Source organism: Nothobranchius furzeri, chromosome 8, assembly GCF_043380555.1.
Source record: "Nothobranchius furzeri strain GRZ-AD chromosome 8, NfurGRZ-RIMD1, whole genome shotgun sequence".
Taxonomy (NCBI): Eukaryota; Metazoa; Chordata; class Actinopteri; order Cyprinodontiformes; family Nothobranchiidae; genus Nothobranchius; species Nothobranchius furzeri.
In genome coordinates, this window is record NC_091748.1 from 65,813,075 (window position 1) to 65,827,170 (window position 14,096).

General features: G+C 45.2%; 1 protein-coding gene across 2 annotated transcripts; it reads right to left on the reverse strand.

Annotated features, from left to right (window-relative positions):
* Positions 1-749: 749 nt before the first annotated feature.
* Positions 750-13,165, reverse strand: LOC129161161 (HMG domain-containing protein 3). 2 transcript variants are annotated; one of them, XM_054738232.2, is made up of 13 exons: positions 12,882-13,165; positions 5,939-6,113; positions 4,852-5,020; positions 4,328-4,520; positions 3,269-3,418; positions 3,030-3,169; positions 2,690-2,894; positions 2,511-2,612; positions 2,235-2,425; positions 2,010-2,151; positions 1,268-1,925; positions 1,091-1,168; positions 750-889 (listed from the first exon to the last, which is right to left on the reverse strand). In XM_054738232.2, the coding sequence occupies exons 5-12, from the start codon at positions 3,396-3,398 to the stop codon at positions 1,150-1,152; spliced, it is 1,587 nt and encodes a 528-aa protein (XP_054594207.2). In that variant the 5' UTR covers positions 3,399-3,418; positions 4,328-4,520; positions 4,852-5,020; positions 5,939-6,113; positions 12,882-13,165; the 3' UTR covers positions 750-889; positions 1,091-1,149. The 2 variants fall into 2 exon arrangements, with proteins under 2 accessions (XP_054594207.2, XP_054594206.2); XM_054738231.2 differs by having other exon boundaries at positions 759-898; positions 12,882-13,164.
* Positions 13,166-14,096: the final 931 nt, after the last annotated feature.

The following is a 14,096-nucleotide window of genomic DNA, read 5'->3' on the forward strand; positions in this document are numbered from 1 at the left end:
GTCATAAAAGCTTGAATACATCTCAGACGCATAGCAACATTCTAACAGTTTGTATGTGTCAAAAAACAAGACTTACACACTACTGGAAATGAGCAGGTGTCCAGAGAGGGAGAACTATGATGTCCATCCTCTGAGCATCAGTCTGAAACAGAATTTTATTTTGAAGTATTCTGGATATGAACTCTCACCAAAGTTTTTGATTACTTGCTTGTTTCTTTAAAGGACAGTACACTTACAGGAAAGGACTGCAATGGATCACAGCCATAGGGTGCAAGCCGAGTCCGGGTGACGTACAGATTTCCTATGTAAATGCTTATCCTCTAGAATGTAAAAACAGCCCATTTAAAACAACAACTCTTTAATTTAAAGCTGGACAATCATCCTATACAACATACAGTACCTTTGACTGAACAATTTTAGTGATAAGCTCAAAACAGCCATTTGCAATCTGAAACAGAAAAAATCATAAAAAAAATGAAAGTACACTTTATTATTTCATATTCATAGAAACAAAATACTTACAGTCGATTCCATTTCTTTGTTTAAACCCAGTGTCCAAAAATCTGCCCGCGTGAGGCATCCAGAAGACGTTTCAACAATCAGCTCATCTTTGGGTCTGCTGTCCAGAACACAGTTGAGCTAAAAAAACAGAGATATCAAAGACTGTGGATGACATAATCAGATAAGCACGTTGCACTTTGCGACATCTGAAAACTTTAACATACAAGCTGTTGTTGGCCAGGGTGCGGTAAAAAACACCACGATGAACGGCTGGCCAAAATGTTCTCAGGCTTTGTCAGAGCTTCGCACGTTGGTCCACACAGGTCAGGAAATGTTGCATCTGTTGACCTTCTATTGGCTTTCTTGTTGTCAACTCCTTCCTGAGGATCTGTAGGGACTTTAACAGGTTTCAGACAAAACACTGCATAGAATGCATATTAAATGCATACAAATGCAAGAAAAATAAACACTGTTAACAGACGGAAATTCATTTGAAACAGCAGATAAGTTCGTTTACAACAAGATAATGAATGCAAGATTATTATTTCACCTATATATGACAATCACTATTCAAAATAAGACATTTTACCATTGTCACCAGACATTGAAGGTGCTGGGTTCAACACCGTTTCTGTGGTTTCTCTGGGTTTACTGCACACCTGTGGGGCTAGGTACACAAAGAAAACAATATAAACACACAGATAGGAACAAATCTAACATGTGACCAATGGTAGCGTTCTGGTCATGAGACAATGCGTGTACTTACCTACGACAGCTTGAGCCAGTGCCGACAATGAGATATTGATCTTTCCAAGTCGACCATGTCTTAGCTGCCTCTCCAGAAGTTTCTTGTTGGTAACTGTTATAATGATGAGTTATATTTCTCATCATAAAAACGTGTGTGGATGGACTCATGTTACTTAAAAAGTAATTGCTTTTCCTCATGTTTGCAAAGAACTGTTCAACAACTTGACTGTTCAGCCAGCCTTTCAGCTCTGGGACAAGTTGAATTCTGCGTAATTTGTCCTTGGGATCTTTTGTATTTCCCTCATGAAATCTGTCATACAGGACATAATGGTCAGATGATCCAGTGACCAGATGAGGATCTTCATTTACACTATCCATCCTTTCATGTAGCCATGGAAGATTCACTTTCAGGCTTCCATCCTGTGCAGCCTTGACATTTTCCTCAGTGGGCTCAGCCAGTCGACCTTCATGTGGGTGAAATGGCAGTTTATCAGGAACCCGCAAATTGGTGTGTGCCGCCAAACTCCTCGCAAAATCGTAAACACAGACGTTTGGCATGTGCTTCCAGGACAGGAGAAGGTCAGCAAAATCCCGGGGACTTTCAGCACGAAGATTAAATCTAACACTGTATACACTGTATACAATGCCATGTGGACATAGTATTACAGACCATCCTCCTGCAAGCAAAGATTTAAAAAGTTGTTTGTGATTGTAATGACATATTTTAATGCTACTTCTAATAATCACTAAGTGATGCTTACCAGAGGCACCCCATATGCTTTGAAACACCTTATCATATGTCTGCCTGCTCTTCATCTTCTCCCTCAGTCTGGTGATGAGATCAAAGCGGGAGCCTTTGGAGTCGATGTTGCATGCTTTACACAATTTTCTTACCACTCCAACCTGACAGTAATTAGGGAAAAATGTAAATGGAACAACCCCTGAACTTTATGTCACATCTTCTGAAAACATAAAAGCAATGTTACCTTTTGTTTTGCGAGTTCATCCAACAGACGGTCTTCTGTGACACCGCTAAGCTTTGCTTCATGTGAAGAGCTTATTCCTACTTTTTGAAACTCTGTGTTAAGCACAATGTCACTTGTTCGAGTTTCATTCCCGATCCATGGTGCCCAGGACGTGTAACTTGGTGGAACTGAAAATGGATTCTTCGTGCCGCCTACAGAAAATGGCATGTTTTTAATTACAATCTAAATTACTTTAAAACACTGAATGACTTTCAATAAGTTTTTGCCATCACTCACTTGGAAAAAACCCACGGCTTATCATTTCCACGTGAACAGAGTTCCAAAAACCTTCAATGTCATGTTCACCATTGAAGTCTTCCGGGGCTTTGAGGTCACTCACTATAATAAATTGACTCATAAGAACACGCACATAATGTACACAATGAACTATGAACACAAATGTACATTAAACTTACCTGCTAACTTGAACACCCCTTTTCTGTGTAAGTCCATAACTACCACAGGGGGGTGAAACCCACAGTTTATGCAGGAGTACATGTAGTCTGTGTCAGTCAAAGCCTCAAAATGGAAATAAGCATGAAAAATGGTATCCCTAGAAGGAAACTTCACTCTTCTTAAGCCCTCCAATGAGTCAATGACCCTTGAAGCTGATACACGGTTCTGTAATATGACAATAGGGTGAAGAAGACTATGATTACACAGATATTTAAATTTGGGCACCAACATATCATAATGACACAAACACATTTTTAAAGCAATCTTCAGATGAGTACATTTTATTTTTGTGAACCTCACCTGCAGATTTTCTCTCAGAAAAAGGCAGAGTTCAAGAGACAAAACAACGTGGTTGTCAAAGTTGTGAAGCCCATCTGTCCACTCCTGGTATCTGCAGACCATGTGGCACTGAGGACACAATCTATGGTGTGTTGAAACATCTGTTAAAGACAAATCACGTTAATGTCTAAACATTAGTATAGGAACAATTATAACTGATTATTTCACACTGATGTTTAATCTTATTCATTAAAACTTACTCTCAATCACTCCCATCATGCTGACAATCCTCGCTTTATTGGTAATTAGAACAGCCTCATCAAGTTTTGGGTGCTCTGGGCACACCTGGCACAACGTTTCACAAGAAAAGAGCTGTTTCTGATGATCCATTTTCTGTGAGATGACATTTTCTGGAAGAGATACAGGAATTTTTTTCTCTTTAAAAATATAGCGTATACTCCTTTCGACTGCAGCATTGTCCTCAAAGGAAGAACTCTCCTGAGTCATCTGTGATGGGGTGCCTGATGATAGTGGTACAGTTGATTTGAAGAGGTCTCTCTGTGTCTGGAAGAGATGCCATTTAGCTATGTTTTTATGAGGACATGATATCCGTGGCTTTGCACAAGCGCAATGCGAGGTGTTCCTCAGAGCATTGTAAGTCACAAATATTCTGCCAAGACGGCAGAAACTGTGTATTTCCGGCTCAAATACAGACAAACAGATCTGTGTAGAGGATCCACCAAAATCCACCCTCACACAAAGTGGAGCATGTGCCATCTGGGCAGCTTTCTGTCTCTTTATGCATGTAGCAGCTTTGGCCTCTCCAAAACATTTAAGGTCCACCATTTCCATCACGATGTGCTCTTGAAGAAAAACCTCCTTCACAGTTTCTCGGCAGTAATCTAGTGAGCGAAGGTGCTCACATAAACTGAAGCCTAGTCCGCTCCGCTGGGCCAGCAACTGATATTGCTGACATTCCTCCAGCTCACATCTGATATCGTGAGACATCCCCCATGTTTTCCTCTGAACGTGAACTGGCACAGAAAACCCATGGCCAGTTCTCTGCACAGCAAATAACCCTGTAGTTTCATCTACACAAACACACTGCAGATGGCTGGCCAGGCAAACATCTATTGACTGGTTGGAGTGCTTCCTCATCATGTGAGCCTTGTAGTTTTTGGTACGAAGAGTAAGGCCACAGTGAGGGCATGTCGGTTTCATGGACTTTCCATCAGCTGCAGTTTTGTTGAACACAGAGGGTAGAGCATATGAATGTTCTACCAAAGATTCAGAAAATGGTTCAGATACCAAAGACAAACCTTGGGGGGGAGACGGGGCTCCTCGAAGTGTACTGCTGGAGGAATACGGGTCTCCTCGGAGAGTTCAACGGGGAGCAGTCCTGATAATGCCGCCTTGCCATATCCCCACGCCGTATGATTGTAATCTTACAGACAGGGCAGTGAAAGTGTCCTGCTGTCCTACAAGGCAGCCTGCACCGGCAAATCATTGTATCTGTAGGAGAAAACAAACAAAGAAACAGATGTAATTTAAATGTAGTTGTATAGAATGCAATCAATTTATCTAACAATCAGATTGTACATGTTAACAAAAACATCCAAGCCAACCTCAATAATGAAAGCAAAATGGTATGGATCACAAAAGTTATGTCAAGAAAAGTGGTGAAAAGTAAATAAAATATATTTTATAAAAACGCTGTTTTGTGGCAGACGAATGCACTGAACTGTACAATGTCAACAGCAACTTTTAAGTCAACAAATATACTGCAGATGTGCTTAAAAAAGTGCATATTTATAACTATAAAGTATATTTAATACAAACATACCTTTGAAATGCTAAGCATTTTTTATATGCACACTTAGATGCTCCTCAATCTTTGCCCTGACAGTAGGGCTGGAAGTGGGGCACAGAGGGCAGTGAAAGAGTCCTCTGCAACACGTGTTGCATTCCTGCAATTCTGGCTTTAAGCCCGAATTCCAGATTGATATGTGCATCTAAAACAGAGAGAAAAACAGATAAACAGCATATACACATTTAAGTTCAGGTTTTAGCAGAAATAACACATTACAGTTTGCATGTAATAGATTTGGGAGGAAACTTCTTGAAAAAAACAAACATTTTACAAGACACTTTCATTTGTGAGATATGTTTCTATTGACATATAACAGTCAATTGAACAGGGGCTAACTAAAATCTGGGCAATAAAAAAGCTGTACAGAATAGAATAACGAATACAAGTATTGATAAATATATAAATCTGTTTGTGACGAAATGTACGGTGTTGACGCTAACCTAAGGTGTCAAAAGTACACACGTTCCTTACTACAGTTTAGATACCTCTGTTTGAAAATAGTCAAATAAAAGTAGAAGCATTGACTCGACTTTTTAGTCAAGTGGAAGTAAGAATTACAGGGTATAAAATATAATTTATGTACAAAATCCTGAAGTAATCTTGCGTCCAAAGCACGCGTGCGGGGGGCTGATTTACAAATGTACGGATTACAAAGTACAGACACGCGTGCTAAAATGTGAGAAGTAGAAGTATAAAGAAGTATACAGTAGGCACAAAAAAGTACAGCAGTAAAGATGCCCGAAAATTCTACTTAAGTACAGTATTGAAGTATTCGTTATTTTGCATCTCTGACGCCAACAATAAATCATACTCTAATGCAAAACGTGTTTTTTCTTCTTCTCGCCCACAGAAGCAGTTAATCCAACTCTCTTTCTTAAACCAGGCCCAGGAAAAAGCATATCTGTGTGTTTCTCTGCCATGGAGCACGATGGGAAAAAAAACAATTAAATAAGAAGGAATGTTGTTGTAACGCAAAAAAAGGTGGCAACATGATCATTGTAAGAAAACCAGAATTATGAAATCACTAACGGCGAGTTTATTTAAGAAAGACTGTCCCAACCTTTGCAAGATGTCCGCGGTATCCGTGTGTTTATTGCCATTGTGGTGATCACGTTCTTCCGGCTACTGTGTAGGTCACGTGTTTCCGGTTACTGTGGAGCTCCACAGCGGCCGCAGCCAGACCCTTCTCCATGAGTTGGAACCCACACAGAGTCCAGCCCGCCGGACAGCCGAGTCTATAAAAGAGAGACAAAACGAAAATTAGTCCTCTTTTGTCCAGAGTTCAACTGTTGTGAAGAGATCGCTCTCTGCTACGGTTCCGGACGCATGACAAGAGGCCGAGCCACGGAAAAGCAGCGGAAAACCATCACATCTGCTCAGCGCGATTGCCGAGGGACGCCTTGAATTCGCTCAGAGAAGAGTTTTTTTTTCTTGTTTCCTCCTTTATCTATCTTCCTCTCCCATTCTCCTATAGTTCAGAAGGAGCGGTCGACTGCGTGATCGCTTCAAATACGTCATCCAGACCATCTTGAAGTAAGATCTTTTCTTTCATTGTAATATCTGAGTTGTTTTAAGCTGTGGCCACAGCATTGGCAGTTTTAGATATTTCATTTGCCTTTGACTGATTGTTTTGTTTTGGTTCCTGATTCTTTGTGAAGCGGTTTTGAAGTTTTTTTGATTGAGTTAAGGTGAAAGTTAAGCCACTGACTGTTTGAAAGTTAGAGAAAACTTACACACACACACACACACACACACACACACACACACACACACACACACACACACACACACACACACACACACACACACACACACACACACACACACACGCACACACACACACACACATCTGAGGTAGAGACAAAAGAACCAGCCATTTTGGGTTTCAGATCTCACTCCACCTTGGATTAGATTGTTTTTGCATTTATTTCATTATTTCATTGTTTGTTGATAAAATAGGTTGGTTGATATTAATTAGCTAACACTTTGGAAGGAGCTGAAGTGGGTATATTAGTTAATAAATGTTATGGCCAATTAAGCATTTGTCTCAAGTGAGTTTGTTGGTGTTATATGAATTTATGACTGCTGCTCGTTAATGAATTTTACTAACTTTAAGACAGACTGATAAGAGGTTTTGGATTCATTTTCCCTTGTTAAAAAGGGTGGTGCCCCGAGGCATATCTCCGGATGTCCTAATTACGTAATAAAATGGGTAAATATTTCCATATTTACGAATTTTATTGAAGAATCCAAAAAGTAAGTAAAAGTTTACAAATTATTTGTTGACTAATAATCACAACATAAATGGTGCAACCCGTGTGAGGCTGCGATACACAGCAGATTATTTTATACAACACAAACAAATCTTTTGGGTTTCTGATAGAGCTTGGATTAAAATAACCAGAGTTCAGCCTTGAACCAGCTGTTGGCAACAGATCGGTGCTGATTTCACTGAGCAGTGTTTGGTTCCCTCTCCTGACCAGCCCGGTCAGGACAGAAAGTGACCATTTGGTCTTTGGAGAAACCTAGAAGCTGCATCAAAGCTCTCACCAATAACTCAGTGCTTGTTTAAAGTGAGTGTGTAAGACAGTTATTCTGGCTAACCTTTTAGATTAGACCAACTGTTATTTTGGCAACTTTAACTCACAGTGGCTAATGAAAACTAACTAAAACCTTCAATCAAAGACTGATAACACAGTTTGCTAATATTCTGAAGGAATAAATAGCACTTTTAACGACTATGGACCTAGCCTATTCTCTGGACAAGTGCTGTCCAAACTAGTTGGAATCACCCGGGAATCCGACTACCCCGTTAGGGGCCTCACTGAAGAACAGTGTAGCGAGGAGCTCGACGCTGTGATGTATTAAATAGAGAACCCAGATGGTAGTTCGCTAGTCCAGGTTCCATTGGCTAAGTTAGCCCTTCTCCTCCATCAGAGAGTCTTTCTCCTCCATCAGAGAGAAATTCGACGTGATCAGAAGATAATAGAACTCCAGAGTATGCTAGCTGAAAAACAGTGAAATGGAAGGCTGGTGGAGGACAACGAGGACGACGACGCCAGAACCAATTCTGGGGAAGATGGGGAGGAGACCCCGCCCCCACCTACTGGTGAGAACGGACAGTGGGAAGGGGGGGGGGGGGGGGTACACCACGACTCTGAGGTTGAGTCAGAGTCCTCCCCCACGCCGGTACGAAAGCAAACCGGCAGAGCCGACTTGGGTCCGCCCAGGATGATCGGCAAAGAGCAATTGGTTTTCTCCACCAGAGGAAGCGAGGGACAGTCGTCCCGCAGTAAAGGTAGGCCACCTCTTTCCAAGGTACCTGAGGTCAGGAAGACACACAGCATGCCTCCGGATACATCCTCGTACAATAATCAACAGTATGTAGTTTTGGACTCTCTGGACGGATGCATGCCGTAGGGGAGAGATGAAGCTAATCTGTCCCAACCTTCGGCCCCGTTCCCTACACACTCTATAGGGCACTCAGGACCACCTAGGGCCCAAGGGCAGTCCACCCTCGGACCCCCGGTTGGACCACCACCCTCATCTTCACGGCCTTTTCATTCAGTGAGAAGTCGACCAGCCGAGTGGCACCTCTATTTAGACCACTCCCCCAGTCCACAACGGGTGCAAGGTGCCTATTGGGGTTATGCACAGTATACCCCTGCACTTCAGCCACCCACCCATCCTAGCTACTCCGGTATTCAGCATGCCGGTAACCAGCTGCCTGACAAAGCATCCTACGCCAGTCCATACCCGGACAAAGCATATTACGCAGAAGCCCCAGTTAAAAGACACAGGCTGCACCACGCAGACGGGCCCCGGGAGGAGGACCTCCCAAGACACCCACGTAACATGCCAGCAGCCCACCACAATGTGCCGGACCCCGATTTGGGCCCCAGGAATCAGCATTGGGGGCCCAGAACACACCAACGATATCCAGCGCACTCTGAGACAGACCGTGGGTCAGGGTCAGAGGATGACACACCGTACCGTGAGTCACGACTCTGTGTACGTCAAATTGAATCGCTAGCTAAGGACATAGAACGCTTTGATCCTAACACCAGTGAGTCCAACATCGACGACTATCTCAGGGAGATAGAACATTGTCTGCTTGATCTTCCAGCACCCTCTTCAAGGGAAAAGCTCAAGCTAATTTAGAAAACCACATCTAGGACGGTGCATGGTTTCATGGAAACTCTACCACCTGACACCCGAGATCAGTACTCCTCTCTCTGCCGAGCATTGAGGGATGAATACTCTACGTATGCCGACTCTGCGTCAGCTACAATGGGGGCCTTCTCCATCAAACACAAAAGGAATGAACCCCCCAGAGAGTATTATCGCTGACTCAAAAGTGCTTATTTCCAAGGTCGAAACGCCCCTGGGCTCGAGGGAGACCCTGCCTTCAGATCCCTCTTCATTCACAACTTGCACGAGTGTGTTCGCTCCGAAGTCTCAATGTATTGTACAATGAAAAAACTAACATTGCAGGAGATTAGGAGATACGTTCAACAGGCCTGGGAAGCAGGCGGGAAGCCCCACAAGCCTGACGCACATCAACGCGTCATGCACCTAGCTCCCGACGCCGAGCCGCGTTTGGAGCTGGAGGGCACAGAAGCTCCACCCACGAAACCAAAATCTGCTAAACCTAGACCCGCTAAACCGCAAAAGCAGTCCCAACCTCCTCCACAGGGAAAGGGGGGTGCTGATTGGCAGCCACCTAGGTCTGGACAATCAGACAGGAAGTGGCCCAACCAAAACCAATGGCAAGCAGGTCGGAACAATGGAAGGTTTAAGGAGTGCCACCCACAGGTAGGTCCCGAACACGAGTCAGTGGGTGAGTCCCTGACCAAAGCCGACATCCAGGAAATGTTTCAGCGGTTCCTAGCTGAACAGAAGGAACAGCTGAAATCTGCAGATGAGACCCCAGCACCAAAGTCTTCTTCTAAGAAGCCAGACCCAGAGCCACCGTCCGCATGACTAGGCGTGGCTCAATCCCCCAGAGTGGCCAGGACCTACCCGATCAGCTGGGGGAACACTACTGGTAGATCACAGGAGTCTCCTGAAATCTACCCCCCAGAGAAACCTGATACTAAATTTCTGAAGTTCCTTGGTGACTTAACAAACCACGATCATGCTCGCCGTTTGTACTGTAGCACCAATGTAGGTGGATGCATACAGGTTGATGCTCTGCTGGATACCGGCTTAGAAATCACCCTGATGTGCTCCACACTGTTCAATCGCGTGTCCGACACCCTGGGGTCGCTCGGGAAACCAGTCCGTTGAACCCTGCGACCTGAAAATCACCAGCTACACCCAGACCCGGGAGTGTATCACTAACCGGGTGTGGCTGGACATCACCTTCCAAGACATGACTCTGGTTCACCCGTTTTATGTCTGCCAGCTAGACACTGAACCACTTCTCATTGGTCAGGACCTGCTTGAACGTCTAGCTCCCCTCATCGACTGCCAGAAGGATCAACTTTGGGCTCAAGTGGACACACCTAAGCCCTGGAACCCGGATAGCAGCCGACCATCCTCCATTTTTGAAATCAGCCTAAATGAGCCGCAAAACCCTTGTTCCAAGGTCATGCCCCTCCCTACGGCTCCTACAGACGATGTCCGCCTGCAAAGGCACGAACCGCTCCTGGAACCCCTCTCCGCACACATGCGTCTTTTCTCTGCTCGCTGAAGAACGTCAGCCTGCAGCCATATGCACCACACATAGTTGGTGGTCTCACCATCAACTGCACCCACATCTCAGATGCTCGCCTTGCTCTTTGGTCAGAAAAGTCAGCCATCAGCCAACAGACGCTTGAACACCTGGGCCAGAAGGACCCCCTGCTGGTCAGTGTGACACGTAGCCACCGGCTCTTGTCAGCTACTTGGCCACAGAGGCTCCTGAAAGCGCCAGAGGTCTGCTCTCTGACTATCCAGCTTGGAGCAAGACAGCTCACACATACATTCAGCATCATACCACAGCTTGACCCACCTACACTCATTGGAGCAGACCTGCTGGTTCGACTAGGTGCCCAGCTGGACACTTGCAATCAAGTTCTTTGGGCCCGTGCCACTCCATCACCTGAGCCTCGCCCAGAAGGCCATGAGCACTTGCTGTCCGGGCAGACCATTCCACAGGTCTGCCGAGCAGTGGTTGAGGCCAGCACAGTTCTACCTCCACAGGTCAAAGAAATGCCTGTTCGTCTGACTCTGATGAAGCATTAGAAGCTGTCAGGCACACAAGCCTTCTTCCAGCCATCACCGCATTTCTTGGAGCTCAACTTGGCCGTCTGTGGCACGCCCCTCTTGGAGCTGAACAATCGTTCTGTCTACTTGTTGGTCGAAAATCCGACCCGGAGTCCCGTCCACCTGCCAGTGGGGGAAGCCCTTGGGCATGCTGATAGATAGCTCCTTCCATGACTTCGAACTTTCAGTCCCCGTGATCGGACAACTTCCCTTGTTCGTGAACGACAGACAGATTGGGGCAGATACATTTAGTACTTTCCCCTCACAAATGATTACCATTAAGCGGCATGAAGCCATTCCTGAGGAACCCATTTGCAGCGCAACCTTAGATATTGACAGCAGTCAGTGTCTAACAGCAGTCAGTGTCTAACGGTTTTTGCAATAAATATTTAGCCATCTGGGTCACCGGTTGAAAGCCCGGACCACCAGAGACCCTCCTCCTCTGAACCTTATGCCGGCTTTGAGGCCGAAATCAGCCAGCAGCTTGACAAAGCGGATGCGCTGGAATCAGAGGAGCAGAGAGCAGAGCTTAGAAGCCTGTTCTATGAGTTTCAGTCCGTCTTATCCAGGGACTCCCTGGACTGTGGACTCACAGACCTACACATGGTTCGCATTCCAACGAACCCGAATGCCCCTCCTACTTTTGTACGCCAGTACAAGATTCCCCTCGCTGCTTATGAGTTGATCCAGGAGATCCTCGATCAGCTGAAGGAGAAAAGCATCATCAGAGAGTGTAACTCCACTTATAACTCTCCCATCTGACTGGTTCTGAAACAGACTGGGAAATGGCGTCTCACCATAGACTATCGTGTACTGAACAAACAAGTACCTCTCTCACAGTGGCCCATGATCCATTTAGACCAAGAGCTAGCCAGATTTAGAGATGCTCGTTTCTTCTCTACGGTTGATGTAGCCAACGGTTTCTGGACCATGAAGGTTGAGCCGGTGGACCAGTATAAACTGGCTTTCTCCTTTGGAAATCGCCAATATACTTGGAACCGCTGCCCCTTTGGCTACTCTAACTCAACTGCTGAGTTCAACATTTTCCTCCACAAAGCCATGTCGGATGCTGCTTCCAGAGGGAACCTCATATATGTCGACGACATCTTGATGAGGAGTCGAACCTTCGAGGAGCACCTGGCCGAGCTCCGCCATGTGCTGCAGCAACTCGCTGCCGCCGGAGCTAAATTGGCAATTCTCAAAGGAAAGTGGTGTAGAACCAAACTGGAGTATGTTGGACTGCTGGTGGGCCCTAATGGAGTCGAGCCCCAAGCGGGACGCATTAGGGCCATTCAGGACATCAAAGCCCCAGCTAATCTGACTGAACTCAGGAGCTTCCTCGGAGTCTGCAACTACTCCAGGCAGTTCATTGAGGAGTACGCTGAAATAGCAAGGCCCCTCACTGAGCTGCTTCGGAACGACACACCGTTCGTGTGGGACAGACCCCAAGAACTCTCCTTCCAGTTCCTAAAACAGAAATTGGCGTCCGCACCCTGTCTGGCTTACCCAGACAAGGATAAAGAGTTCTACATTGAGGCTTCTTTCTCCTCTCACTGCCTGAGCGCGGCTTTGAAGCAGAGACACAATCAGGACATGAGAGTCGTGGCATACGCCAGCAAGCCTCTGAGCAAGGTGGAACTCCAGTTCTCAGACTGCGAGAGAGCTCTCCTCTCTACAGTCTGGGCAGTCGAACCCTTTCGTAGTTACATCGGAGGACAGAAAGTGATCACTGAAACGTGTCATCAGCCCGTCACCTTCCTAAACAGCCAGCAAATGTGTGAAGGAAGAGTGTCGAACAGCCACATTGCGACGTAGTTGATGGTGCTCCAAGGATACGACATTGAGGTTGTGGTTCTTTTGCCTTATCAAAACACAAGAGAGAGACACGTTTTGTCCAAACACAGTGTGGGGCATTTATTTGCACAATTCATCAATACATCACCAAAAGCTCATGGGACAGCCTGTAGCCTGGTACTAAATGCCTCGGCTGGAATCCTTCTGCAAAAGCCCTCCTGCCACGAAGATGCAGGCTTATTTTATATTGTTACTCCCACAGTCCTTTGAGAGAGGATGGGGTGATGTTTACACTTCCCAATATGGTCAACGCGCCCTCCAGCCCAGAGGTTGACGAGCCCTGTTATCTCCAATATGGTCAGAGAGCTCAAGGTTAGCTGGAAGTTACACAAGTTGGACTGAAAAACAGGATGGTGAACCTTTTGGCCCACAAAGATGAAAAACAGCAAGTTGAACCTCACGTACACAGCTTTTGTCTCCTACAAGGTCAAGTATGGTCAGAACACCAAGCTAGTGCTAGGACAAGGCTAGACGTTACTAATAAAGAGTTTAAAGATTAATTTCATTAAAACTGGACATGTAGTTGATAAAGTAACTGATTTTTAGCCTGTCTGTTCAAGACAACCGACTCATAGTTTAGATTAGGTAGCTGGCTACTTAGCTTCCTAGCATCGATATGTTTTAGATAGAATGTAACACAGAATATGCAGCACAAGTGCTCTGGAAAATGTTGTGATCTTCTGTCCACACTCCCTGACATAGTGAGGCTCTACTGGGGGATGTTAGGCCTTCTGGCTATTTTATACCAGTGGTAGCATCCCTGCTAACAGCAGAGGGCCTTTATGCTACAGTCATGTGAATAATGTAACACATTTCAATTTTACAGACAAATGGGTGGATGTGACTTTGTTGTTGCTGCCAGTGCTTCTCCAAACTGTGCCATACAAGTTGAAGGAGAGCGTTCCGACCAAGCAGAGGTTCAGCAGGCCTTCACTGACTTCCAACCAGTAAGTTCTGTTATTTTTTTACTTCAGTTATCATTCACAGCCCACTCCAAATATGTTTCAACAGCTGTTTGTGAAATCATAACCTTTATGCCTAAATCTGTTCTTTTTTTCCTCTATCCCCCTCAACTTAGACTGGAACCAGTCTGGTGAAGAACCTGAATGGGACCA